The sequence below is a fragment of the Meles meles genome, chromosome 3, assembly GCF_922984935.1.
Source record: "Meles meles chromosome 3, mMelMel3.1 paternal haplotype, whole genome shotgun sequence".
Taxonomy (NCBI): Eukaryota; Metazoa; Chordata; class Mammalia; order Carnivora; family Mustelidae; genus Meles; species Meles meles.
The window spans coordinates 64854056-64877403 of NC_060068.1; the positions used below are offsets into that span (position 1 = coordinate 64854056).

At 35.9% G+C, this 23348-nt stretch overlaps 2 protein-coding genes across 5 annotated transcripts in view; one reads left to right on the plus strand and one right to left on the minus strand.

Moving 5' to 3' along the window:
• Positions 1-21490, minus strand: part of SLF1 (SMC5-SMC6 complex localization factor 1) — an 83764-nt gene extending 62274 nt beyond the window's left edge. For all 3 annotated transcript variants that reach the window (XM_045998897.1, XM_045998898.1, XM_045998896.1), the window contains exons 1-5: positions 21383-21490; positions 10246-10359; positions 10021-10096; positions 8616-8856; positions 3278-3440 (exon numbers count right to left, since the gene is read on the minus strand). In XM_045998897.1, coding sequence (XP_045854853.1) covers positions 3278-3440; positions 8616-8856; positions 10021-10096; positions 10246-10359 — 594 coding nt within the window. In that variant the 5' untranslated portion in view covers positions 21383-21490. The remainder of the gene's footprint in view (positions 1-3277; positions 3441-8615; positions 8857-10020; positions 10097-10245; positions 10360-21382) is intronic.
• Positions 21491-21551: 61 nt separating this feature from the next.
• KIAA0825 (KIAA0825 ortholog) overlaps positions 21552-23348 on the plus strand; it is a 426841-nt gene continuing 425044 nt past the window's right edge. The window contains exon 1 of one of the 2 annotated variants that reach the window (XM_045999247.1): positions 21552-21654. The gene's annotated coding sequence lies outside the window, so the exon portion shown is untranslated. The remainder of the gene's footprint in view (positions 21655-23348) is intronic. The other variant, XM_045999248.1, reaches the window with a different exon arrangement.

The following is a 23348-nucleotide window of genomic DNA, read 5'->3' on the forward strand; positions in this document are numbered from 1 at the left end:
CTTCCTTGAGCCAAACAATTGAGATACATTAGTGATTTGTTCCTCTACATTCCTGTACCTTACATTTGAATTTGCCAATGCACAATACACACTAAATTAAGTTTCTGTGTTCTGTTTTCACCACGAAATAGTAAGCACCTTGAAGCCTGACATGTGGTCTTACTCATTTTGCCTACTGCACAGAATTGTGCCTGGTACATCAAAAGTCTTCAATAAATACCTATAAACCTGAACTAAATAGATTCCTAATTCTGTTACTCAGGAGCTCTCTTAGAAAAAAAAAAAAAGTATAAGCAGGTTAAACAAAACTTTTTTTAAACAATTGCTTGTTTGTTTTTAAAATTACAATTATTTATTTGACAGACAGAGATCACAAGTAGTCAGAGAGGCAGGCAGGGAGAGAGAGGAGGAAGCAGGCTCTCTGCAGAGCAGAGAGCCCGACGTGGGGCTCGATCCCAGGACCCCGGGATCATGACCCGAGCCGAAGGCAGAGGCTCTAACCCACTGAGCCACCCAGGCACCCCCAATTGCTTGTTATTTTTAACTCCGTCATCTTACACGGCAACTCTCAGAGGATACCTCAGAATCCATCTAATGAGGAATGTGATATGCTATATGCCGAAGTGGTAAAAGAAAAGAAAGACATTACCATGAAGTTAACTATTTTCTTCTCAGAAGTTATCACAAAATGCCTTCCTTATTTGGAATGTAGTTATGAACTCCCAGCTGCCTAATCCAGAATGCATAAAACAATGTATTCTAAAATAAATGTAAGTTATAGAGTATCTGCTTTTACTTGATATACTATTGCTGCCCTCCAATATTTCAGCAACTGAATCTGAATGCCATCAAATTACTGCAATAAAATAAGACTATGGATAAAGTATATCATATTTTATACTTTATTCACTTATTTCCATAGGAAAAAAGAAAATTCAGATACTTCTACTAATCTAGTCAAGAATGGCTTTCATTCTATTAACAGTTAAACTGTTCAGATATGTAGATCCCACAGGATGCTTTTGGCATCAAGTAATAGAAAACCAACTCAAAGTAATGTAAATAATATGGATGTTTTATTACCTCACAGCATGGTACTGTGGTCCAGTGCTAAGACAGGTTTCAGGGCTGGCTAAGTATCTTTGCAAGGATTCACATTGTGTGTCTACATTTTGCTATCTATAGGGTTGGTTTCATCTTGAGGATGCTTCCCCTCATGGTCAAAAATTGGCTGCTAGTAATAATTTAGATTACATTCTCCCATGTTCTTATCTAATAGGAGTCAGGCTGCCAGAGGCTATCTCTTCAGAAGGATGAAGAAACTTCCCAGAACTTCTTACATATTACTCTTCATCTCCCACAGATCAGAACTGATTGACATGCCCATTCCGAGACCAATTGTTGTCAAAGGCAACAAGATCATCTATAGTCCAAGCAGATCCATCCCCCAATAAGGTCATATTTCCAATCTACATAGCTGCTACTCAGTACGGAAAGGTAACTACAGAACAATGTATTATATCTACTCTTGGAAGACTCAAAGATATTTCATAATTTCTCTATCAATTTAACACAAAATGACAATTCATGTGCCAGGCTTTATGCGAGATTATTCAGATATAACTATGGAAAAGAGAGGTATCATCCTCATGACACGGTCCTTTTGGTTTAGATGGGGAAAACAAATTTTAACCATGTAATCAGCCAGTTGATTCCTTGAAGAGGCATCATGATATGAATGATGAACAGAAGGCAGGCAGGCACAGAGGGTGAGAGTACTGGGGAGGACCTTTCCAGGGAGAAAAATTAGCTTTTGAGAAGACACTGAGATAGGAAGTAGCTTAGCTTGTTTAAGAAATTGGGAGAAGGCAGTTTTGTTATACTATAGTTGAACACAGAAAAAAACTGAGCAGGATACACCTGAAAGGCAAGACTGACAAGAATTCTGTGGGGAACTTTAAAGCCATGTTGGAAGTTTAGGACTGTATCCTAATATCAATGGGAAGCCATTGGAGGGTTTAAGTAGGACAGTGACAAGATTAGAATTGTTTTACACAGAACATTTTGGATACTCCTTCTGAATGATGTAGAATGGACTAGAGAAGAAAAAGGTAAGAGTAATTAGTATACTATCAAGAGTTAAAAGGTAGTGAGCACTTAAGAGTCTATTTCAGGAGGGCAGAGGAAAGATGATGAACTCAGTATGATGTTAATATAGGAAGACGGAAGCGCTGTGATTTGAGTGGTACTTGAGATGATAAAATCAAGGGGACTTGATTGACAAAATGTGGGGAATAAGGGAGAGGAAGGTTTCACGGGTTATTAACAGGTCTCTACATAAATTAGATAAAAGGTTATAGCATCTATTGAGATGGAAACATTTAAGGAGTCAGTTTTCCTACAAGATCAAGGTGGCATTTTTAGACATACTAAGGTTTCTCTACTTGGAGTAACCCTTCTTAAAAATTCTTTTATTTCCAGAGAATTTCTTCTAGGACCGTTCCCGTTCAAACAACTTAAGTGGTCTTTGCATAAAATGGGAATAAGGAGGTAGAGGAACAGGACAGGAAAATATTTCTAAATCCTTACAAAAAAGATTTAGAAAGACTTATTTCTAAATCTTTTTTTCCATGGGAAAAATACCTACAAATTCTTAAATCATACCATGGTCCACTGCTATTTTATTTATACTCTGACATAAAATGCTAAAATTAGTTAGTAAACATCACTGAAACACAGAAAACTAAAATAGAGACTCAAAAATAAGATAAATTTTAAATTCAACAAGCAAGCTTCTTCCACATTTATTAGAAATATTCTCAAATATTTAAATAATTGAAAGCAACTGCTTTTAAAAATATGTCACTTTAATTATAGCTGACCTTTGAAGAACGTGGGGATTGGGGCACCAATACCCTCCACTAAAATCTACATATAACTTGTAGCCCTCCCCCAAAACTTAATAGCCTACTGTTGACCAGAAATCTTAGCAATAGCTAAAAAACGTATTTTATATATGGATTACATACTCCATTCTTATAATAAGGTAAGCTTAAGAAAAGAAAATGTTCTAAGAAAATCATGAAGAGAGAATACATTGACAGTATTGTACTGAATTATTAAATCTGTTTATAAGTGGATGCATACAGTTCAAGGGTCAACTATACTTCTAATCACCGTATTTTTAAACTTTAAAACATTTTTTAATTTTTAACATTATTTCACAGTATGGATATTCTATAAACACTAAAAATTGTTTTTTACCTATTTTACTTACCTCTAAAAGAAAATCCCCTAGATACTGAATTGGATAAAATGGAGCCTTAAAATGGTCTTTTTCTTGCTCAGCCTTGATTCTTGCATTACTGGCAATCACATGAGTTATTCCACTTGGTGAACTTTTTGGTAAAATAACATTTGCTTTTCCAGCCTCCAGAACTCTAAATAAAAACGTAAAGAGTATAAAAAGTACTTTTTTAAAAAAAGCATATTCAGTCAAATTATCTAAATCAATTACTTCCTAGGAGTAGGCGTGGAACTTTCTGAAAGAATTAAGCCCCTCTGGGTTGAGTGCCATGGAGAATAACTACTGCAGTGATTTCTTAAATTATAACTTGCTCAGGGAAGATGTTAAAGAAATCATGCTCTTCTATTTATCCATTTCTTGATATGGAAAGACTTTTTAAGAATCAAGCATGTTGAATTTATTCCCTAAGGAAAAATCACCTCCATAAGCCAAAAGAATAATGAAAGAAGTTTAGGAAAGTAGCTACTTCAGAAGGCAGCCACCTCCAAGGAAATCATTCTAAACTACAGAAAAGGAACTACAGTTGCCAGCATTCTTATAAAAAAATTAATTCTTGATTAACTAACTTTTGACATCCCAAAAGTTTCATGAAAGTTCTGCTGCTGCTTAAGATTTAGAGTCACAAGAGAACACTATTAAGAAAAAGCCAAATGATTTATAATATCTTAACTTTTCACAAACCCATCAGAGAACAAAGGTAATAACCAACCAAGAAACGTAACTTCCCTAAGAGTGATAAGGATAAGCCCCTTTGTGAAGAGACTGGATACTCAAAAAACTATTTCATTTTGCCAGGGTGCAGGAGAGAAGTAGCTGTCATAAAAGTAGGTAAAACTCTAACAAATTTAAGGGCCAAAGGCAAGTACCATGACGATTTATAATATCTGGGAGTCACGGACTCAAGGAAAGTCTGCCCTCACTTGAAAGCTCTTTGCCTCAGTAGTCATGAAAAAGATTAAGGACAGATAAGATTCTCTACTAGATAGCACAAGTGGGCCAGTGAGGACCAGTTGCCCACCAAGAGATAGAAATTAAACCTGGTCCACTTCCCTGGATCCTTCGTTCATATGAAGAAAATGTCCTAAGTTATTTGGCTAAGGTGTGAATATACTTTCAGAATCCAGGAAAAGATGCACTGCTTCTGTTGGAAGAACATAAGTAAAATCTATGTGCCCTGAGAAAGGGGCAGGAAAACCTCCTGCTGCATCACCCAAAAAAGGATCTACTGTTTCTGGACGAGGGATAAAGGCAAAATCCATCTGTCCCTTGACAAGTGGCAGAAGAAATGCCACTCAAACATAGGTTTCTGCATCAATACAAAGCAGAAATCTAACACTGGGGCAGAGGCTGGAAACGGTCTCTTGCCAAAACCCTGCCCACAGATACAAAGCAGAATTTGGCTGCCACGGGTAACTGAGACACAAGTACTGAGAAAGTACCAACCCCAGAGAACAAGAACACAAAGAATGTTTAAGACTGAAGTCTACCAGCAGAACCAAAAACACATCTTACTCTTAACCTCAACCTAGAGATGAGTAACAAGCAAGAGAGGAAGAAAATGATAAGACAGTCCTCCTGTGACCCAGCCATGCAGGGACCATGGAAAGCTGACAGTGAAGCAAAAACATCCATTAAAAACCCTCCAGCACCCCAAGAACCAGGCCAAGCACAAAGAAACTGTACTCCACTGCAGGAGTAACCAGGAAGGATGCACTGAAGGTATCTATAGCACTAACAAAATCCAAAACCTGCTTAAAAACTGACAAGATTAACTCAACTAACTGTTTTACAGAAAAAAGTAAGCCCATTTTTGGACATAAATATTTATTTGGGCCTCCACTGATCTATATGTGAAATCTATACATGCAATAAAACAATACAAGACATACACAAAAGGGAAGAAAACAAACCACTGTCAAGAGATAGAGGAATATAAAGCACATTTGCTAATATTATCAGAAAGTGACTTTTAAATAACTATGACTGCAATGTCTGAAGATACAAAGGAAAAAACGGAATAAAATGCATTAAGAAATTAAGAAATGAGTACATAAAAATGGTAGAAATAAAAGTTACGATATCAAAGAATAATCTCTCTGACAGGCTTAAGAATAGACTGCATGCAACTGAGGATGGAATCAATGAACTTAATGATAGATCAATAGAAATTATCCAACTGAAACAAAAAATGGGGAAAAAGTTAAAAACAAAACAAAACAGAACATAGAAAAACTGTGGAAAAGAATTAATTGGCTTAAAACACAGGTAATAGAGCACAAGAAAAAGAAGACAACAGAATTTAAAACATAATGCCTGAGAATTTTCCATAATTAATAAAAGATAAAAAGCCACACATCCAAGCTCAGAAACTCCATGCAAATAACATGAACAAATAAATAACAGATAATATGTAAGATACACACACACATTTGGATACATTATCAAACTGCTAAAAACCACAGGCAATATCTTGTTTTGTTTTTTTTTTTAAGATTTTATTTATTTATTTGAGTAGGCAGAGAGAGAGGCAGGCAGAGAGAGGGGGGAAGCAGGCTCCCTGCCGAGCAGAGAGCCCGATGCGGGGCTCGATCTCAGGACTCTGAGACCATGACCTGAGCCAAAGGCAGAGGCTTTAACCCACTGAGCCACCCAGGTGCCCCAGTATCTTGTTTTTAAAATTTTAATTTCCAATTGTTCATTACTAGCATATAAAAAAACAGTAATTTTTATGTAGTGACTTACTACTCTGCCATCCTGCTGAAATCAATAATTACTTCTAATAGCTTTTCTGGATAAAATACTTAGTATTTAGCCATATCTTTTAGAAATAAAAACAATTACTTTTATTTCTTCCTATCTAATTCTATGTCTCTTATTTATTTTCTTTGCCTTATTGTACTGTCTAGTACCTCTAGTAAAATGCTGAAAAGAAAAAGTCAGAGTGCAGGGCACCTGGGTGGCTTAGTCAGTTAAGTGTCCAACTGTTGATTTCAGTGCAGGTCATGACCTCAATGTCTTGAGATTGAACCCCATGCCAGGCTCTGAACTGGGGGTCAAGCCTGCTTAAGATCCCCACCATCAAGTCCTGGAGCTCTCGCTTTCTCGTTAAAAAAAAAAAAAAGAAAAGAAAAGAAAAGAAATGGTCAGAGTGAGCAACTATTTCTTAATTCCTAATTATGGAAGAAAAAAAAATCCATGATATTAAATTTATATTTTTACAGTTGTCAGTTGCTCAGACTGAAGACACAAAAATTCTTAACAAAACATTTGCAGATAGAATGTGCAATTATTAAAAATGGTAATATACTATGATGAAGTACAGTTTATCTCAGGAATACAAGTTTGGTTTAACATTTAAAATTCATCAAAATAATTCACCATATTAATAGAATAAGGGAGAAAAGCCAATAATCTCAACAGAAGCACATAAAAACATTCAAAGCAATCAATCCATTTATAACTGCATCCCAAAACATGAAGTGCCTAGTATTAAACTTAGCAAAATACGTACTAGATTTATATAATGAAAACTAATACATTAATAGCAGAAATTAAAGACCTGAAGAAATAAGGAGTCTATAAATAGGACAACTTGACATTCTTAAGACCTCAATTCTCCCCAATTTGACCTATTGATGCAATACAATTGCAATCAAAACCTGAGCTTGCTTTGTTGTAGAAATTGACATGGTGGTTCTAAAATGTATATGGAAATATAGAAATTCCAGAATCACCAAAACAGTTTTGAATAACACAAAGTTGGGAGGCTCACCCAACCTATAAGATTTCAAGACTCATTATAAAACTATAGTAACCAAAACTGTGTGCTTTTAGTATAAGGTAGACAGATATCAATGCAGTAAGAAGTCCAGAAATAGACCACACAAATATACTCAAGTGATTTTTGGACAATAGCACCAAAGTAATTGCATAGCAATTGAAATCTTGCACATTGCTGGGAGGAAATGTAAAATAGTACAACTACTTCAGAAAACAGTTTGGCATCTCCTTATAATGTTAAATACACAACTGCCATCTGAGCCAGAAATTTCATTCTTGGTATTTACCCGAGAAAGAGAAAAACAAATATATATGAAGACTTGTACTCAAATGTTCATAGCAGCTTTATTTATATTAGCATAAGAGAAAAAAACCCCAAAAAACGAAAACAAAAAACAAATGTCTATCAATGGGTGAATAAACATCTGCAAATGGATACATCTGCAAAATGGAATACTACTCAGCAAGAAAAAGGAACAAACTCCCAAAACACAGTAACCTGGATGGATCTCAGAAGTAATGAGTTAAGCAACTGAAACTATATCAAAGGAGTATATACAGAATAATTCCATTTACATGAACTTTAAAAAAAAGATAAATCTACTGTATGGTGACAGAAAGGAAATCAATGGTTGTCTTGTATTGGTAGGCACTAGTAAATGTGTAATGACAGGAACATTGTAAGATTATATAAATGTTGCAGATCTTGACTGTAGTGTGGGGGTGGCAAGACAGGTATATAAATTTGTTTAAATTTATCAAAATGTATAGTTAAAATATGTGCATTTTACTTGTCTATAAATTATACTTCTATAAAAGGTGACAAAGGGCCTTTGCAGCCCCCTAAAAGTCATTGCAGTCTCAGAATATAGTTTACCAGATAATAATTATTTTAAAAATATGATGTAAAAGTTAGAAATAAATGAAATAATCAAAGAAGCATTATGAATCATGAAGACTGCACCATATGAACTGGGAAAAAAAGACTTTGTGATAAATACTTATAAAAATTTAAAATTGCTTCAAAAATGAAAACAAAAATCTTCCAAGTTTTATTTTTCTTGAGTTAGCTAAAAGAATTAACATGGAAACTTAAACAGAGACCCAAGAATAATTTCAAGCAATACTATAAAGTAGATTTTATTCTATTAGACACATATACTTAATTAAGTGCAGAATCACTTAACTCAGAGATTAGAGTAAATCACCATGGCTCATTTGGACGAAATCAATTTCAAAGAAAGACAGGTATCCAAGCAAACCAAAAATTTTTTTTCGGGGCACCTGGGTGGCTCAGCGGGTTAAAGCCTCTGCCTTCAGCTCAGGTCATGATCCCAGGGTCCTGGGATCGAGCCCCGCATCGGGGTCTCTGCTTAGCTGGGAGCCTGCTTCCTCCTCTCTCTCTCTCTCTGCCTGCCACTCTGCCTACCTGTAATCTCTATCTGTCAAATAAATAAATCTTTAAAAAAAAAAAAAAAAAAAAATTTTTTTCTATTCATTGTTTAGCTTTTATGAGATCTCATCTTACCTTATAAGAGAATCACTTCGTTTATCAGCTCTAACAAGGAGAACAACTTTCCACCTGTGGAAGGCTCCTGGGGCACCAGTGCGTTTCAGTTCTTCACGCCACCTTTTAGGTGCAGATTGCATTTGAGGAGAATAATGGGAGTCTTTTTCAATTTTGTAGCCCCATTCATAAGTTGTTTCATCAAGCCATCTGCCACTTTTGGCACTATGAATTATGTAGTCCTTAGTTAGTACCCACTTTCCTAGAAAGAAAGTAAATCAACTGTCAGTCACAGAAGAATTTTAGTTCTAATGAATGGTCAACAATAAATACCAAATATCAAATAAAGTTTGACTTTCATCATCATGAGATTCTTAGGCTACAAAATGCTAATATTATCTTGGGATTATGTTTTTTTCCCCAAATATTTGGTAAAGGTCTACGATGTTACTGAACATTGTATGTAATCTTTCCCATAATGATTCTGAATCTAAGTGTTCCTAAATACAAATTTAAGACTTACTAAAATAAATGTGGTACTACTAAAGCTATGTCTACTCTTATTATAGTTTTGGCTGAGATTTATATTCTTCCTCTTATGCTAACAACTATAATTATGTTTACGCAATGTTACACTTTGTAAAACAAGTTTATTGAGCTAGGGAATTTTTCAGAATATCTAATAACATTCTGTAGTTCCCTTATCTGGGAATTGCTAATTTTTCTCAAGCAGGGACTATAGGTTTTCCTTTGTGGAGATAATAATAAATCCAAGTATTATTCTGGCATATTACTCTAAAAAATAACAAATTTACTTCACTAAACATATATATATATATATATATATTTTTTTTTTTTTTGGACAAAGAGTGAACTAATGATATGCTAGCTCAATCACAGTAGAAGAAACTATAAAAGAAACATCAAGGGTGACAGAGAGGGAAAAACACTAAGTCCTAATCTGGGTTTATGGAATTTAAAATCTTAGAAAAACACAATAGGGTGATCACTGCTTCATAGCATGTATGGGAAGGGAACAAAAACAGATTCTTTCCAATGATAGATCAAAGAAAACAAATTTGCTGAGAACAGCTGAGATTTTGGCAAAAGCATTTTTTTTTTTTTGAGGGGGGACATTGTTGTACTCAGCTTTTCTGTTAAAAAATTTTTTCTGATATAAAATACTTACATTAAATCTTTGGTTGAGTAAGTATTCCCACCTCTTTGGTACGTTTTCATGTGTTACAAAGTTTTACTTAGAAAAATCAGACAAAAAATTCATAACAAATATTTTCAGAAATATATTCAGATAAAACCACATTTATGTTTGATATAATAATGATACTATCTTTAGGAGATTAAGGTACTTCTTTTTTTAACATGAAGGTTTTTTTTTTTTTTCAAAGGAGAAAGGTGGTTAATTTACCTGCTGCACAAGCTGCTAAAAACTTTTCACTCTTACACAGGCGTTCAGCTATAAGATGTGTACAATTTTTGTACTTCTAGAAGGAAAAATGCAAATGAAAAAAATGTTACTAAGGTAAGATTTCCTTTACAGCACATTTATTCTTATATCAAGAGGACATTTTATCATTCTTGGACCAGTATTTTTCAAGTCTATCTTGAATATTTTATAAGTTTTTGTACTCACCTCACTCTTAATAAAAGTGCAATCTAGTTTTAAAAGCAATTTGCCTAGAGCTTCCTTTTCTTCCATCTTAAATCCTGTCATTTGGATGATATGCTTTGGAGCACCATCTTCCATCTAACATAAATACACATAAAGAAGATAGCACATGTTAAAGGTAATATTCACAGAATTGACATTTTTGCTTAACAATGAGTATTAAAAGCAAAAAAAAAATTTTAATGAATTAAACATATAAGGCTTTATTGTAAATACCAATGTTAAGACTGCTTATGTGCAATAGAAATTGGTTTATCAGGTTATTTTCCCAGGGTGCCTGGGTGGCTCAGTCAGTTAAGCAGCCAACTCGATTTCAGCTCAGGTCATGATCTCTTAGAGTCCTGGGATTAAGCCTTGAGTTGGGCTCCCCACTCATCGGTGACTCTCCTTGAGGATTTTCTCTCTCCCTCTGCCCTATAATTCACATGCTCTCTTTCTCTCTCAAAAATTAATTAAACTTTAAAAAAAAAGTTATCTTCCCAAAATGTGACTGTAAAGTGATTTTTTTGGTGTTTAAAAATTGAATGTTTGTGTTCCTGTTACTTGACACTAAAACACACTGATGAATGAATACAATTCTTCTGAAAAGATTATTTAAATAAATATTAGCATAGTAATACTAAATTCATTTTAAAAGCATCTTTTTTGCTAAGAGCTTCTGAAATAAGTACACCGTGGACAATGAAACCTAATCAAATTTTATAACAATTTTTAAAATATTTCTGGACAAATATTGAAGAGTACCTAAAAGTCATTACAGAAGTTGACAGAACTCCTATTCCCAAAGCATTTACACCAAATAACTTAGTATATGAGGCACACTTAATGAATCTGGATTCTACTCCCAATCTACATTTCTTAACTCTGCTATATGCTGATTTTATCACCTATAAAGTAGACTGAAAAAAAATCAGTTTTCAAATTTATGTAAATAGAGACCTTAATCCACATCAAATGTAGTTCATAAAGCACTTGTATTCGAAGTGGCACATTTATTAAGCAAGAAAGACAACACCTCACAGTATTTTTAACAAGAATACAGGGTTTTGTTTGTTCACATGACATTAGAACTTCAGAACTGATAGCATCTTAAAGAAAATCTAGTTTCTTTTTATAGATGAGGAAAACAGGGACTGCAGAAATTGGTAATTTTCCATTCTCTAACAATTTTGTCATTACAGCTGTAGAACAGTGTTTAATTAACACTAAAGAGCAAAAGCAGTTGATCTCTTTAAAGGCAATTAAAACGAAACTAAAAAACCATACCTGTTTGAGCTCAGGAATTGTAACAGACAATTGGTGACAAGTGTTAACACAGAACCAGACAAGTTTATAGAGTTTTTTACAGAAATCCTATTGTCAAAGACCAAATATATAGAGATAGATACAAAAAACATATGAAGTACATACATATAGGTGTTTATGTAAAGACTAAGATTAATTTTTTAGTAAAACCTCAATGAAAGTCTATGAACAGTTTAAAGCATTACTCAGGGTTAAGATGAACTTTATTTCCTCTCCTTAAGGCTTCTACGAGGAGTAACATCAGCTAATAGTACATCTGCTTTCTCTACCCTTCATCACTCCTTGATTTGGGAGAAGTTACCTGAGAACACTAAATGGATATGCTTTGATAGATAGAGCTGCATACTTGCAAAGACAGCTCATAGTAATGCTTTCTGACATGTCCTAAGAAGAATAGCAGTCCTGCAGACTCTAGGGTAAATGAATTCAGAGATTATTTATTAAGAAGCACACTGGAGTTGCATACAGCTACCTTGTCCAAACCAATTTTTTTTCAGTAAAAAAGCTGTTATTTTGACCCAAAATATCAGACTTTCTTATTTCTCTATTGGCTCCAAAAGAAGGAAAGGGATATAATGCATTAACCCTCTAAAATCCTAAAATTTGAAGACACAGAACGTAAAGAGTCTTTTTAAGGATAAGGCTCTTCAGTGAAACATTTTTTTTAAAGTTAAAAGGTTCTGGGGCATCTGGGTGGCTCAGTTGCTTTATCAGACAATTCCTGATTTTGGCCCAGGTCATGATCTCAAGGTCCTGGAACTGAACCCTGAGTCAGGAATCCACACCCAGCAGGGAGTCTACTTGAGGATTCTCTCTTCCTCTCCTTCTGCCCTTTCCCTTGTTGGCACAGTGCATTCTCTCTCTCTAAATAAAAAATAAATCTTAAAAAAATAAAAGTTAAAAGATTCTGGTACAAAATTATAAAACGTACATAACAGAGCTTGGCATCTTATGAAAAATCACTCATGTAAAATTCTATCATCAGTACATAAAACGTTGAGTGGCTTCTTGCAAAAGGAATTCTTTCCTGTATTAATCATCAAATTTTTTAAACCAACTTTATGGGATATATGACATATATCCTGAATGATAATATCCATTAATATAGATTAGTAATATATAAAAACTTTACAAAGAATATGCTGTTATTTGAAATAAGGATTTAGTCTGATGCAGAGCACATATTAACACATATACAATAAAGCCACAAGTGGGTTATAAGTCATAAGGCCATAACAAGGGAGAAATGTTGCATGTATTAATTCTAGGGGTATAAATAAATGCTTTAAGTAAATTTCCTTTAGAAAATGGCAGGTCCTCCTTGAAAAGCCAAAGCAAAGCTGGAGGAATCATAATTTCGGACTTCAAGTTATATTACATAGGTGTAGTGATCAAAACATTATGGTACTGGCACAAAAACAGATACACAGATCAGTGGAAAAGAAGAGAAAACCCAGAAATGAGCCTACAACTCTACGGTCACATCATCTTCCACACAGCAGGAAAGAATGTCCAATGGGAAAACGACTGTCTCTTCAACAAATGGTGTTAGGAAAACTGGACAGTAAGAGGCAAAAGAATGAAACTGGACTACTTTCTGACAGAATACACAAAAATATTCAAAATGATACCTGAAACCATAAAAATCCTAGAGGAGAACACAGGCTATAACCTCTTTCTAGATAGGTCTCCCAAGGCAAGGCAAACAAAAGCTAAAATAAACTATTGGAACTTCATCAAAATAAAAACTTCTGCACAGCTAAGGAAACAATCAAAAAAACTAAAAGGCAACCTAGGGATGGGAGAAGACATTTGCAAATGACATATAGGTTAAAGGGTTAGTATCCAAAATATATAAAGAACTTAATCAAAATACTCCAAAATAATCCACTTTTAAAAATGGGCAGAAGACTTGAATAGACATTTTTTCCAAAGAAGACTTCCAGATGGCCACGAGACACATGAAAAGATCATCAACATAACTGATCATCAAGGGAATACAAATCAAAACTATAAGGAGATATCACCTCACCCCTGTCAGAATTGCTAAAATAAACACAGGAAACAACAGGTGTTGGCAAGGATGTGGAGAAAGGGGAACCTGTTGCTCTCTTGGTGGGAATGGAAATGGGTGAAACCACTATGGTAAACAATATGGAGGTATCTCAAGAAGTAAAAAATGGAACTACCCTATGATCCAGGAATCACTAAAGAATTAAAATCTAAAGAATTAAAAAAAAATCTAAGAATTAAAATCTAAAGAATTAAAAAAAAATCTAAAGAATTAAAAAAAAATTCAAAGGAATACTTGCACCCTGATGTTTACAGCAGCACTGTCTACAACAGCCAAATTTTGGAAACAGCCTAGGTATCCATCGACTGATAAGTGAATGCGGTATATATACAAAAAAATATATAGAAATATATAAACACACACACACACAGAATGGGATATTATTTGGCCATCAGAAAGAATGAAATCTTGCCATTGGAAATGAGATGAATGAGAGCATTATGCCGAGTGAAAGAAGTCAGTCAGAAAAAGACAAATACCATATGATTTCACTCATATGTGGAATTTAAGAAACAAAATAAATAAGCCAAGGGGTGAGGGAAAAGAAAAGAGAGTGAGGCAAACTAAGAAAAAGACTCCCAACTATAGAGAACTGTTGGTTACTACAGGGAAAGGATCTGGAAATGGGTTAAATAGGTGATGGGGATTAAGGAGTGCACTTAAAGAGCACCAGGTGATGTATGGACGTACTCAATCACTATACTGTACACCTGAAACCAATACTACACTTTAAGTTGGCTGTAATTTAAATAAAAACATTTAAGAAAATAAAGAATTAAAAAATAAAGAAAATGGTAGGTCTTTCAAGAAATACTAGATAAGTGAAATTCAACATAGCTGTGAATATCATCTTGGTATTCTAATGGAAAGGTAATCTAATTGTTTTTATAGTTCTTGAAAGCCACTTTTATCAGAGGCACACAAGTGTTTTAACCATATTTATATTACTTACTACATTTATTTTATCCATATATCTTAAAGTTTCAAAAGCTATTTCATAGGCTATTTCAAGAAATGTTGCCAAAAAACGTTTTAATTAGCTTTAAAAATCTAAAATCTTGGGAAACCTGGGTGGCTCAGTTGGTTAAGTGTCCAACTCTTGATTTTAGCTCAAGTCAGGAGATTAAACGAATTGGGCTCTGGGCTGGGCATAGAACCTGCTTAGGATTCTCTCTCTCCCTCTGCCCCTATCTCCCCTTCCTGTGCCCCCCAACCCATGTGCACTCTCTCAAACAAATGAAGTCTTAAAAAAAAAAAAAAGTAAAAACTTGCCTATCTTGCTACTCTAAAATACTAACATACAGAAACTACTTTAAATAATCAGAATATATAGAGAAAGCAATGAAAAAAAAATTACAGTAATACTATCATCCAGAAAGTTTTAAAGATTGTTCTTTAAATTTTATTCTTCTGCTTAATGTATCTTGTATAGGACTATAAAGGGAAAAAAGTCATCATACTATATTCCTGTTTTAGATCATGTTAATGAACAGCTATATTACAATTTGTTTATTATTAGTGACATTTTAATACATTTTGATGTATAAATTAAGTGATTTGTATGTGTATCATGTAAACTTTTTATTTTAAATCACATTGTCTTTATGATAAAAATAAACCACCCACTTTGTATATTTAACAGCATTTTCTGTCAAAGCAAGAGTCCACAGTAAAATGAAAGCAGGAGCACCTGTGCTTAATAGTAGAAATCAGGAAAGCCTTTTAAATGCAATTTCTTTCCTCTGAGCAAGTTTTATTATGAAACTAAATAAGAGGAAAGGGAAGAAATAAAGGTGAAATAACAGGAATGTCCTGATTCAAAAATTATGCAAATACAAATACTAAAAACAAATTAGGGGCACCTGGGTGGCACACTGGTTAAATGGCTGACTCTTGGTTTTTGGCTCAGGTCATGATTTAGGGGTCCTGGGATCCGCCCCCTGTTGGGTTCCAAGCTTCCTGAGCAGTCCGCTTGGGATTCTCTCCCACTCCCTGTGCCCCTCCCATACACACTTTTTCTCTCCAATCAGTCAATCAATCTTTAAACAAACAAACACAATATAGGGCATTTACTCCCAAGTTTATCAGAAAAACTGGGCTACTGGCTAAACTTTTATAGAACCGTGAATCCCAGTGATAGGACACAATAACCAGCACAGTTTCTTTTCTTTCTTTCCTTTTTTTTTTTTTTAAAAAGATTGTATTTATTCATTTGAGAGAGATAGCTAAAGAGAGCAGGAGCAGGAAGGAAAGGGAGAAGCAGGCTCCTCGCTGGGCAGAGAGCCCAATGTGGGGCTTGATTCCTAGGACACTGAGATCATGACCTAAGCTACAGGCAATGCTTCACTGACTGAGCTACCCAGATGTCGCGTAGCACAATCTCTTAAAAAAAAAAAAAAAAAATTCCATTAACCTAATCTAACCTAATCAAATAGCATCTTATAATCAAATGATCTACTTCAAATAACAGTTTACAATACACTTAGTACTTTTTAATACCACATCCTATGACAAACTTACAAGCTAGATCTAATTCATATATATACATATATATATAACTTACAAACAGATCTAATTCATATATATATGAAAAAACTAATAGCTGTAAATACAGAAATAGAGATACATAGGTAATTTATACTTATAAAACTGAGAGGTTTTTATAACTATACTGGTTCTTCCTATGACTCTACAGGATTAGGAAAACAAGGAACAACTGCATGATATGCCAACCAATCCAAAGAGAGCACTATTATGATATGGTTTAATACTTCTAATGACTCCCAACAATTCAAAGTCCTTATACATAGGGTCAAGTTTTGTATGTATGATATATCCTGGGATATGGGGATCAAGGACTAACTGTTAGAACTCTTCTAGCACAAGAAAGTAAGTAAAAACACTGCAATTTAATTCTATCATTGGTATTTCTAGGGCAATTCTAACTTTTTTAGAACTTGTAGGGGGCGTTCCTTCAGGCATTCATCAGAACATACTATCCAGCACAACAAAAACAAAAACGAAAGCATTCATTTAAAGTTAAAGGTTTTATCTTTACTGTCAAAAAGTGAAAAATTATATACTAGATTCTTAGTTACAAGAAAATGCTTCTGTAGTAATTTTTAAAATGTTGTAGTAATTAAAAAAATATTTAGTTACTTACCTCGAACCATACAATACACACAACTAAGGATATAATGACTGTGAACAGAGCTGGCATTTATGCAAAGAAAGCAACTGTCTCTGTGGTGTGGACTTTCCCAAAATATCTCCCACATGGGCCTATCCCTGATGCCTGAAATTCCTCTGCAGTTGGTGCTAGTTAGAAATGCAAATAAACCTATAGCACTCATCATAATTAAGAACATTTTATTATGTACTAGCTTTTTAGGTCCTATGAGTTCTTTACAATATGACACATAGCTGGAACATATTTGAATATGACACACAGAGTATGTTGAAAAGAGAAGTCAGGGAAAACTAGAGGCAGGAATAGAGATGAATGCAAAAGTCTGGTTCAGGAGGGAGAATAAAAGTTTCTTCCTGACTGCAGGAAGAAACTGCTGCAAAAAACAGAGGCAGGGATGCTTAACAAGGTTTGTGGTAAGATATGCTACTCTGTATTAGCTACTCTGTATTACAAGTGATTTTATGATCAGCCATAGGACTTCACAGGACTTTGAAAACATAATGCACCCCATAAATTGTATGCTGATAGCTAAAATAAAGGATTTATTGAAAAAATTATTTACTTGCATTTAAGAACTAAGTTTCCCTAAAGTAACTTTTACTGTCAATGTAATTAATCCATGATTATAGAAAATTTAAAAAATACTAAGTATATAGAAAGATTAAAATCACCTGTAATCCCTGCACCCATTAATACCATTGTTAACATCTGGGGGCAGGGGGAGGGGTATGACCTAAACATTTTATGTATGTGTGTGAAAAAACATACATCACAAAATTGACATTATTATATAGTTCTGTATCTTAATTTTATTTAAAATTACACTGTGATCATTTTTCCATTCCAGTGAAAATTCTTCATTGTTTCAAGGCCACCAGGTTGAAAACTAATGGTTTCTAACGTTATGCTAGTGAACTATTTTGATTTTAAACCTACAGAAAATCACCTTTCATAAGACCCCTTTCCTTGAAAAGATATATCAACCATTAAACACAATCAATATTGCTGCTTTGAATTCAAGAATTTTAAGATTTTCATGGTTTCTCTTATCTAAAGCATTTAACTGGGAAAGTAAATAAGTGAAAAGGGTCAAAGTGTTGGATCACTGTTTTACCCAATACTGCAAAAGGTAGATACAAATCACCATATTCATATAGAGTGAACTGGGGGCTCTGAATGCTGAAACAGCAGGTGGAGTTTAGGAATTCTGTACCCTCCTGGCCTAGGAGCCAAATTAGGCCTTTCGCTTAGCTTAATTTCATTCAGCTGGTCTTTGGAATTTTTTTCTTAAAGATGTAGTGTCCGTTTCCTGCCTCATCCTTTAAAAACACGGAATATGTATATGTGTGTCTCTCTCTCTCTCTCTCTGTGTGTGTGTGTGTGTGGTTATTTGATTGAGGTCTTCAGTGGAGAGACCTGAGGGATGCTCTTACTTCAATGGCATTATTTGTTTGGGGAAGGAGCAGTCATGCTCAGTCTCTCTGAGCGGAGGGAGAAAATGGAGCAGTTGCAGCCAAAAATGACACAGGCTAAGAGGACTTACGGAAGCATTCAATCTATCCAGGAACATACAATGAACAGGCTGAACTGGAGATGCTACTTTTATGGACAAAGGGCCCCTTAAGGAAGCAAGATGAGGGGCGCCTGGGTGGCTCAGTGGGTTAAAGCCTCTGCCTTCGGCTGAGGTCATGATCCCAGGGTGCTGGAAGGAGCCCTGCATTGGGCTCTCTGCTCAGCAGGGAGCCTGCTTCCTCCTCTCTCTCTGCCTACTTGTGATCTCTATCTATCAAATAAATAAAATCTTGAAAAAAAAAAAAAAAGGAAGCAAGATGAACAAAATGTTCAGGGAAAAAAGAATGGCTAGACAGTCTATGTTGGTTAGCCATAGGGGATGAAAGTCAAATCTGCTTTAAGTTTGTATTAGGAACTTTGTATTACTTAACTACTTCTTAGGAGCATAAGAATGTAAGGTTGAAAAAGCAGGAGTTCACTTCTGTTGAGGACCTACTATGGTCTAGGCATACATGTTAGTTTGTTTCCTTACAGGCAATTTAAGTGCTATTTACCCTTCTTATACAGATGAGGATACTGGGGAATCTTAGCTATTAAGAAACTAGCTCAAGGAAACATAGCTAGCAAAATAGTGAAATCAAGGTTCAGTGCAAAGACCTGCCTGTTTCTGCAAAAGTTACATGCCTTTTCTATGATATCACTTTGCTTAAATTTCAGAATTTAGTCTAATATTTTTAACATTATAATTTTATTAAGTAATCTATTTTTAGCTAGTGCAAGAGAAAAATACACTGCAGGTAAAGGGATCTACTATGAGGGTGAGGAGATATTTAGAAAAGCAATATTACTGAAAATATTTAAACATCATTATAAAATTAATGTCTAAAATTTCAAAGTATTTTTAGGAATTATCTTAAGAGTGCCATTTCTTGGGACGCCTGGGTGGCTCAGTTGGTTAAGCGGCTGCCTTCGGCTCAGGTCATGATCCTAGCGTCCTGGGATCGAGTCCCATATTGGGCTCCTTGCTCGGCAGGGAGCCTGCTTCTCCCTCTGCCTCTGCCTACCTCTCTGCCTACTTGTGATCTTTCTCTCTCTGTCTCTCTCTCTCTCTGACAAATAAATAAAATCTTAAAAAAAAAAAAAGAGTGCCATTTCTTATGGAAAAAAAAAAAAAGGAAATGTTCATTGTCTTCCCCTCAAAATGCATCTTGTATGAATTACTCATTAGACTAATTCATATGGACTTCATCAAGAGTAACAAAACAGCCTACATCAAAGTAATTTCAATATAAAGAAAGTAAAAACCAAGTTAACTTAAAAGTTTCAGTAATATTTTACTTTAAAGCAGTAACATGTCCTTAGATTAAAAATAGTACATACTACATTGTGCAGCATACCTTCTTCATTAACATATTTATGGAGTCAATAAGAGTCACATAATATTCCATTATAGTTATATTATTGAGAAACAGGGTTCTTCACTTTTAGATTTTATTATTCAGTCTATGAACCTTATCTATAAACAGTTATTGTTTAAGCACTGAAAAGACTATCTTAGAATAATCAGAAAAACTGTCTAGTTAATAATGCTATACTATTGGTTTCCAAAAAAAAAAAAAAAATTGTTTTCAGACATTACTGAAGACTGTGCATACTGTTATGAAATCATAAAAGGTTTGAATTTTGGTTATGAAAAGTAACCACCTTTAACCACAGTTTCAATGGCTGTTTCACATGATTTATGCTTTCTACTCTAGGGAAAATATTAAAGAAAATATTAAATCATACAATTGAACCCAAATCAGTAAGGTGAAAAAAAACCAGGGATTTAGAAAATGTAAATCAGATCTAAAGAGGGCTCACTTGTATTATCCAAGGCTGTCTCCACAATTTATATATTCAAGTATTTAAAACATCCTGGCTCATTTAAATTAAGAATTCTCTTTAAGTTAAACTTAATCAAATTAATTCCCTTATAAAAATCCACCCCAACACTCAACTTATGTACCGAACACCTGCAATGTTCCCTAAAACGGGACCATCCTACATATCAATAGATACTTCTAGAAACTGAGGCATAACATAACGACATAAACCAAAAAGTTCTAAAGGCATTCTGTCATAAGATACGTATGCTGTAAATTCAGTTTAAATTTTCATTCTTAAGGTCTCAACGAAAAAAAATTGGGGAGTAGGGATAGGATAGTCACTCGTCTAAAAAAGAGCTTGTTGCTTCCAAAACCAAGCTCCATCTCATTTCTGGGTCAAATCCTGATAGGGAGTATCCGTGACAAATCAATTTTTTTTTTCAATATTTAATCAGAGGCTTTGGAAACGGAAGAAATCTCAGGATAATCACTTAGTCTTGTTCCCTGCCTTCAGGCAGCTGGTACATTATAACCCCCAGGAGCATACACCCTAATTCTTTAAGGAAAAGTGTGTGTGCATGTTTAAAGGCATACAGTAGCCGCAGATATAATCATTACCACTTGGGTATGTTAAAAAAAAAAAAAAAATCTGCTAGGGAGAAAAGAATGACACTATATTCCCCGTCACGGTAGGTGGGCCTAGGGGATCCCAGCCACCTGCACTGACGCTAAATTATGTAAAGCAGCCAAGAGACTCCGCGAGAAGCGTCCCAGTCGGTTCTATGGAAACGGGAGATGCGGGTGGCCTAGCGCCTTCCTGGCAGGGGATCGACCTGCGGAGCTGCGCAAACAGGAGGCGGGGAAGCCGCTCAAGCCTGCACTGCAGAGACGCTCGGCTGCAGTCCCAGCCGCGGCAAGGGCGGGGCGGGGCGGGGTCTGCAACCGCAGCCCACCAACGCGGGCGCAGAGCTCAGCTAGTCCGGGCCAGTGGGAACGAACGGTGGCTGAGAAGGCAGAAGCGGGCACCGCCGGCGCTCAACCCCAACCCTTTCCCAATCTCAAAACCGGGAGCCGCAGAAACTTCGGGGGCATGGAGGAAACAACCCCAGAAAGTCAGGGTACACTGTTGTCTTCCGAGCTGAGGCCCTTTACCTTCCCTGCCGGAGAGTCTGGGATGTTTCCCTCGGGTGGCGGTGGTGACTGGGGAGACGACTGCCGCTGCAGCACTCGCAGCCTCACTAATCCGGGCTCTGGGAAATAATTTCCCGCCGCGCGCTAGGCGGCCCCGGAAGCTATTGAACCATTTCCGGGTGGTTGTCAGCGACGCTCTCGAGCCGTCGTCAGGGTGGTCTGAGCGGATGCCTGGTTGGATTCTGGCGGGCGGGCCAGGCTCCTGCTAGATCTACACCAGACTTGGGAGACTGGTAAGTGATTTTTCTACGTTGCCTCTTCGGCCTGATATTTCCGGCCGGTCGGGGCGCCGTGTAGCGTCTCGGCCGGACCAAGAAGTGAGCGGGAGAGGGTAGAACCGGGAGGAGTCTGCATCCAGCCCCATAACTCTTGACCCTCTGCTGCTGGAAAAGGCCCTGGGATTCCGGCTTACCGCCTTCTGCGATAGCATTGTCCGTCTCCAACTTGGAACTCGACGTCCGATCCCCAAGTGAGGCGAAGACCACATATACCGCGACTTGTAGTACCGAGTCTTTTTTCCAGTGTTCGAGGGGTGTCATTACTCTCCCATTGGCAGGGTTTAGTCACCCTTGATTCCCGAGAGCTACTTTACCATCCTTGTCCTGAGTACTATTTCCCTTGACCTGCGTCGCGCCTTTTACAAACATTTCACACGTGGGATGAGGGAGTCGTTCATGTTTAGAATTAAACGTTCCGGCCGCTCTTTCAACTGGGTAAGAAGGGGCTTTGTTTTCCTCACTACCTGAGCTAATGGGCTTTACGTACACGTTTTAGCTTTTGGAAACCTGTGGTCAAGAAGTAGATGCACTTTCAGAACGAGTGCTCATGCTCTGCTCCAGGTTTCCTAGCTAATGAAGGATTCAGGAGAATTTGGGAGGAAAGTCTGAGGTAACCACAATACTTTCATGGAGAATATTGCTTTGGATGGAGGAATAATGTGAGAAAATGTGTTCTTTCAAGCGAAGATTTAAGCGATGTAGGGAACCGTGGCTATTTCTCTTGTGTAATGCAGTTTCTTCAGGTAAGTAGTTTTCCCACTCCACCTTATATTTAAATCATCACACGGTCTCAAAGCTGCCTCAAAGCTGCCTCAAAGGCAGCTCATTTTGATCCCCAAAAAGCCAGTTCCAAAAGAGTTCTGGAAATTACTGTACCATGAAGAAAAATGGAGTGTGTTCAGTTTAAAGCCCCTGATGCATTAGTCCAATTCCTTGTTACCTTTTGAGTAATGCAAGCATATTGAGGACAGCACATTGATATTCTAATCTTGTTGGATAATAGTTCAGCCAACTTTTATAATCTCCTTTGGTCCTTTAATTTTGCCATGTTTATTTAATCTTGTGTTATTTCTCTGGTTGAAAGGATTATAAATAATTTAAGGGAGGCAGGGTTTGTTTTTTTTTTTTTTTTGTATTCTTGCTCTTGATTCTTGTTCTTTCAAATTAACACAGCCAACAACTAATACCACAAACATAGCTATAGTTTGCCAGGCACTTTACATTCCTTAAAGTTACTACTGTCCTATAAGAAAAAATCACGTTACCCCTATTTTGCAAACATTTTGTACTGAGACTCAAAAACATGACTGAGACTGAAAGACATTCTAAAAAATTATATAATTGACACTACTGAGATTTGAACACAGTCGACTGGACTCCAAACTTTGGCTCCTTTTACTCTTCTTTATACTCAAATATCCCTAACATGAACCATTCTTTTCAAACAGGTGAAACTGGATAGGTAATAGGTCACATTCAAAAGTCAAATGTATAGCAAAACTTGAGTAAGTAATTTTAGGGATGTGTTAATGGGTTAAGGAATTCCTTAAGTTAATGTGTTAAGAATTAAGGAATGTGTTAAGTATTTAAGATATTACCACAAGGTAACTTTGACATATGAACAATCCAATTTTTCTTGCCCAGTTTTA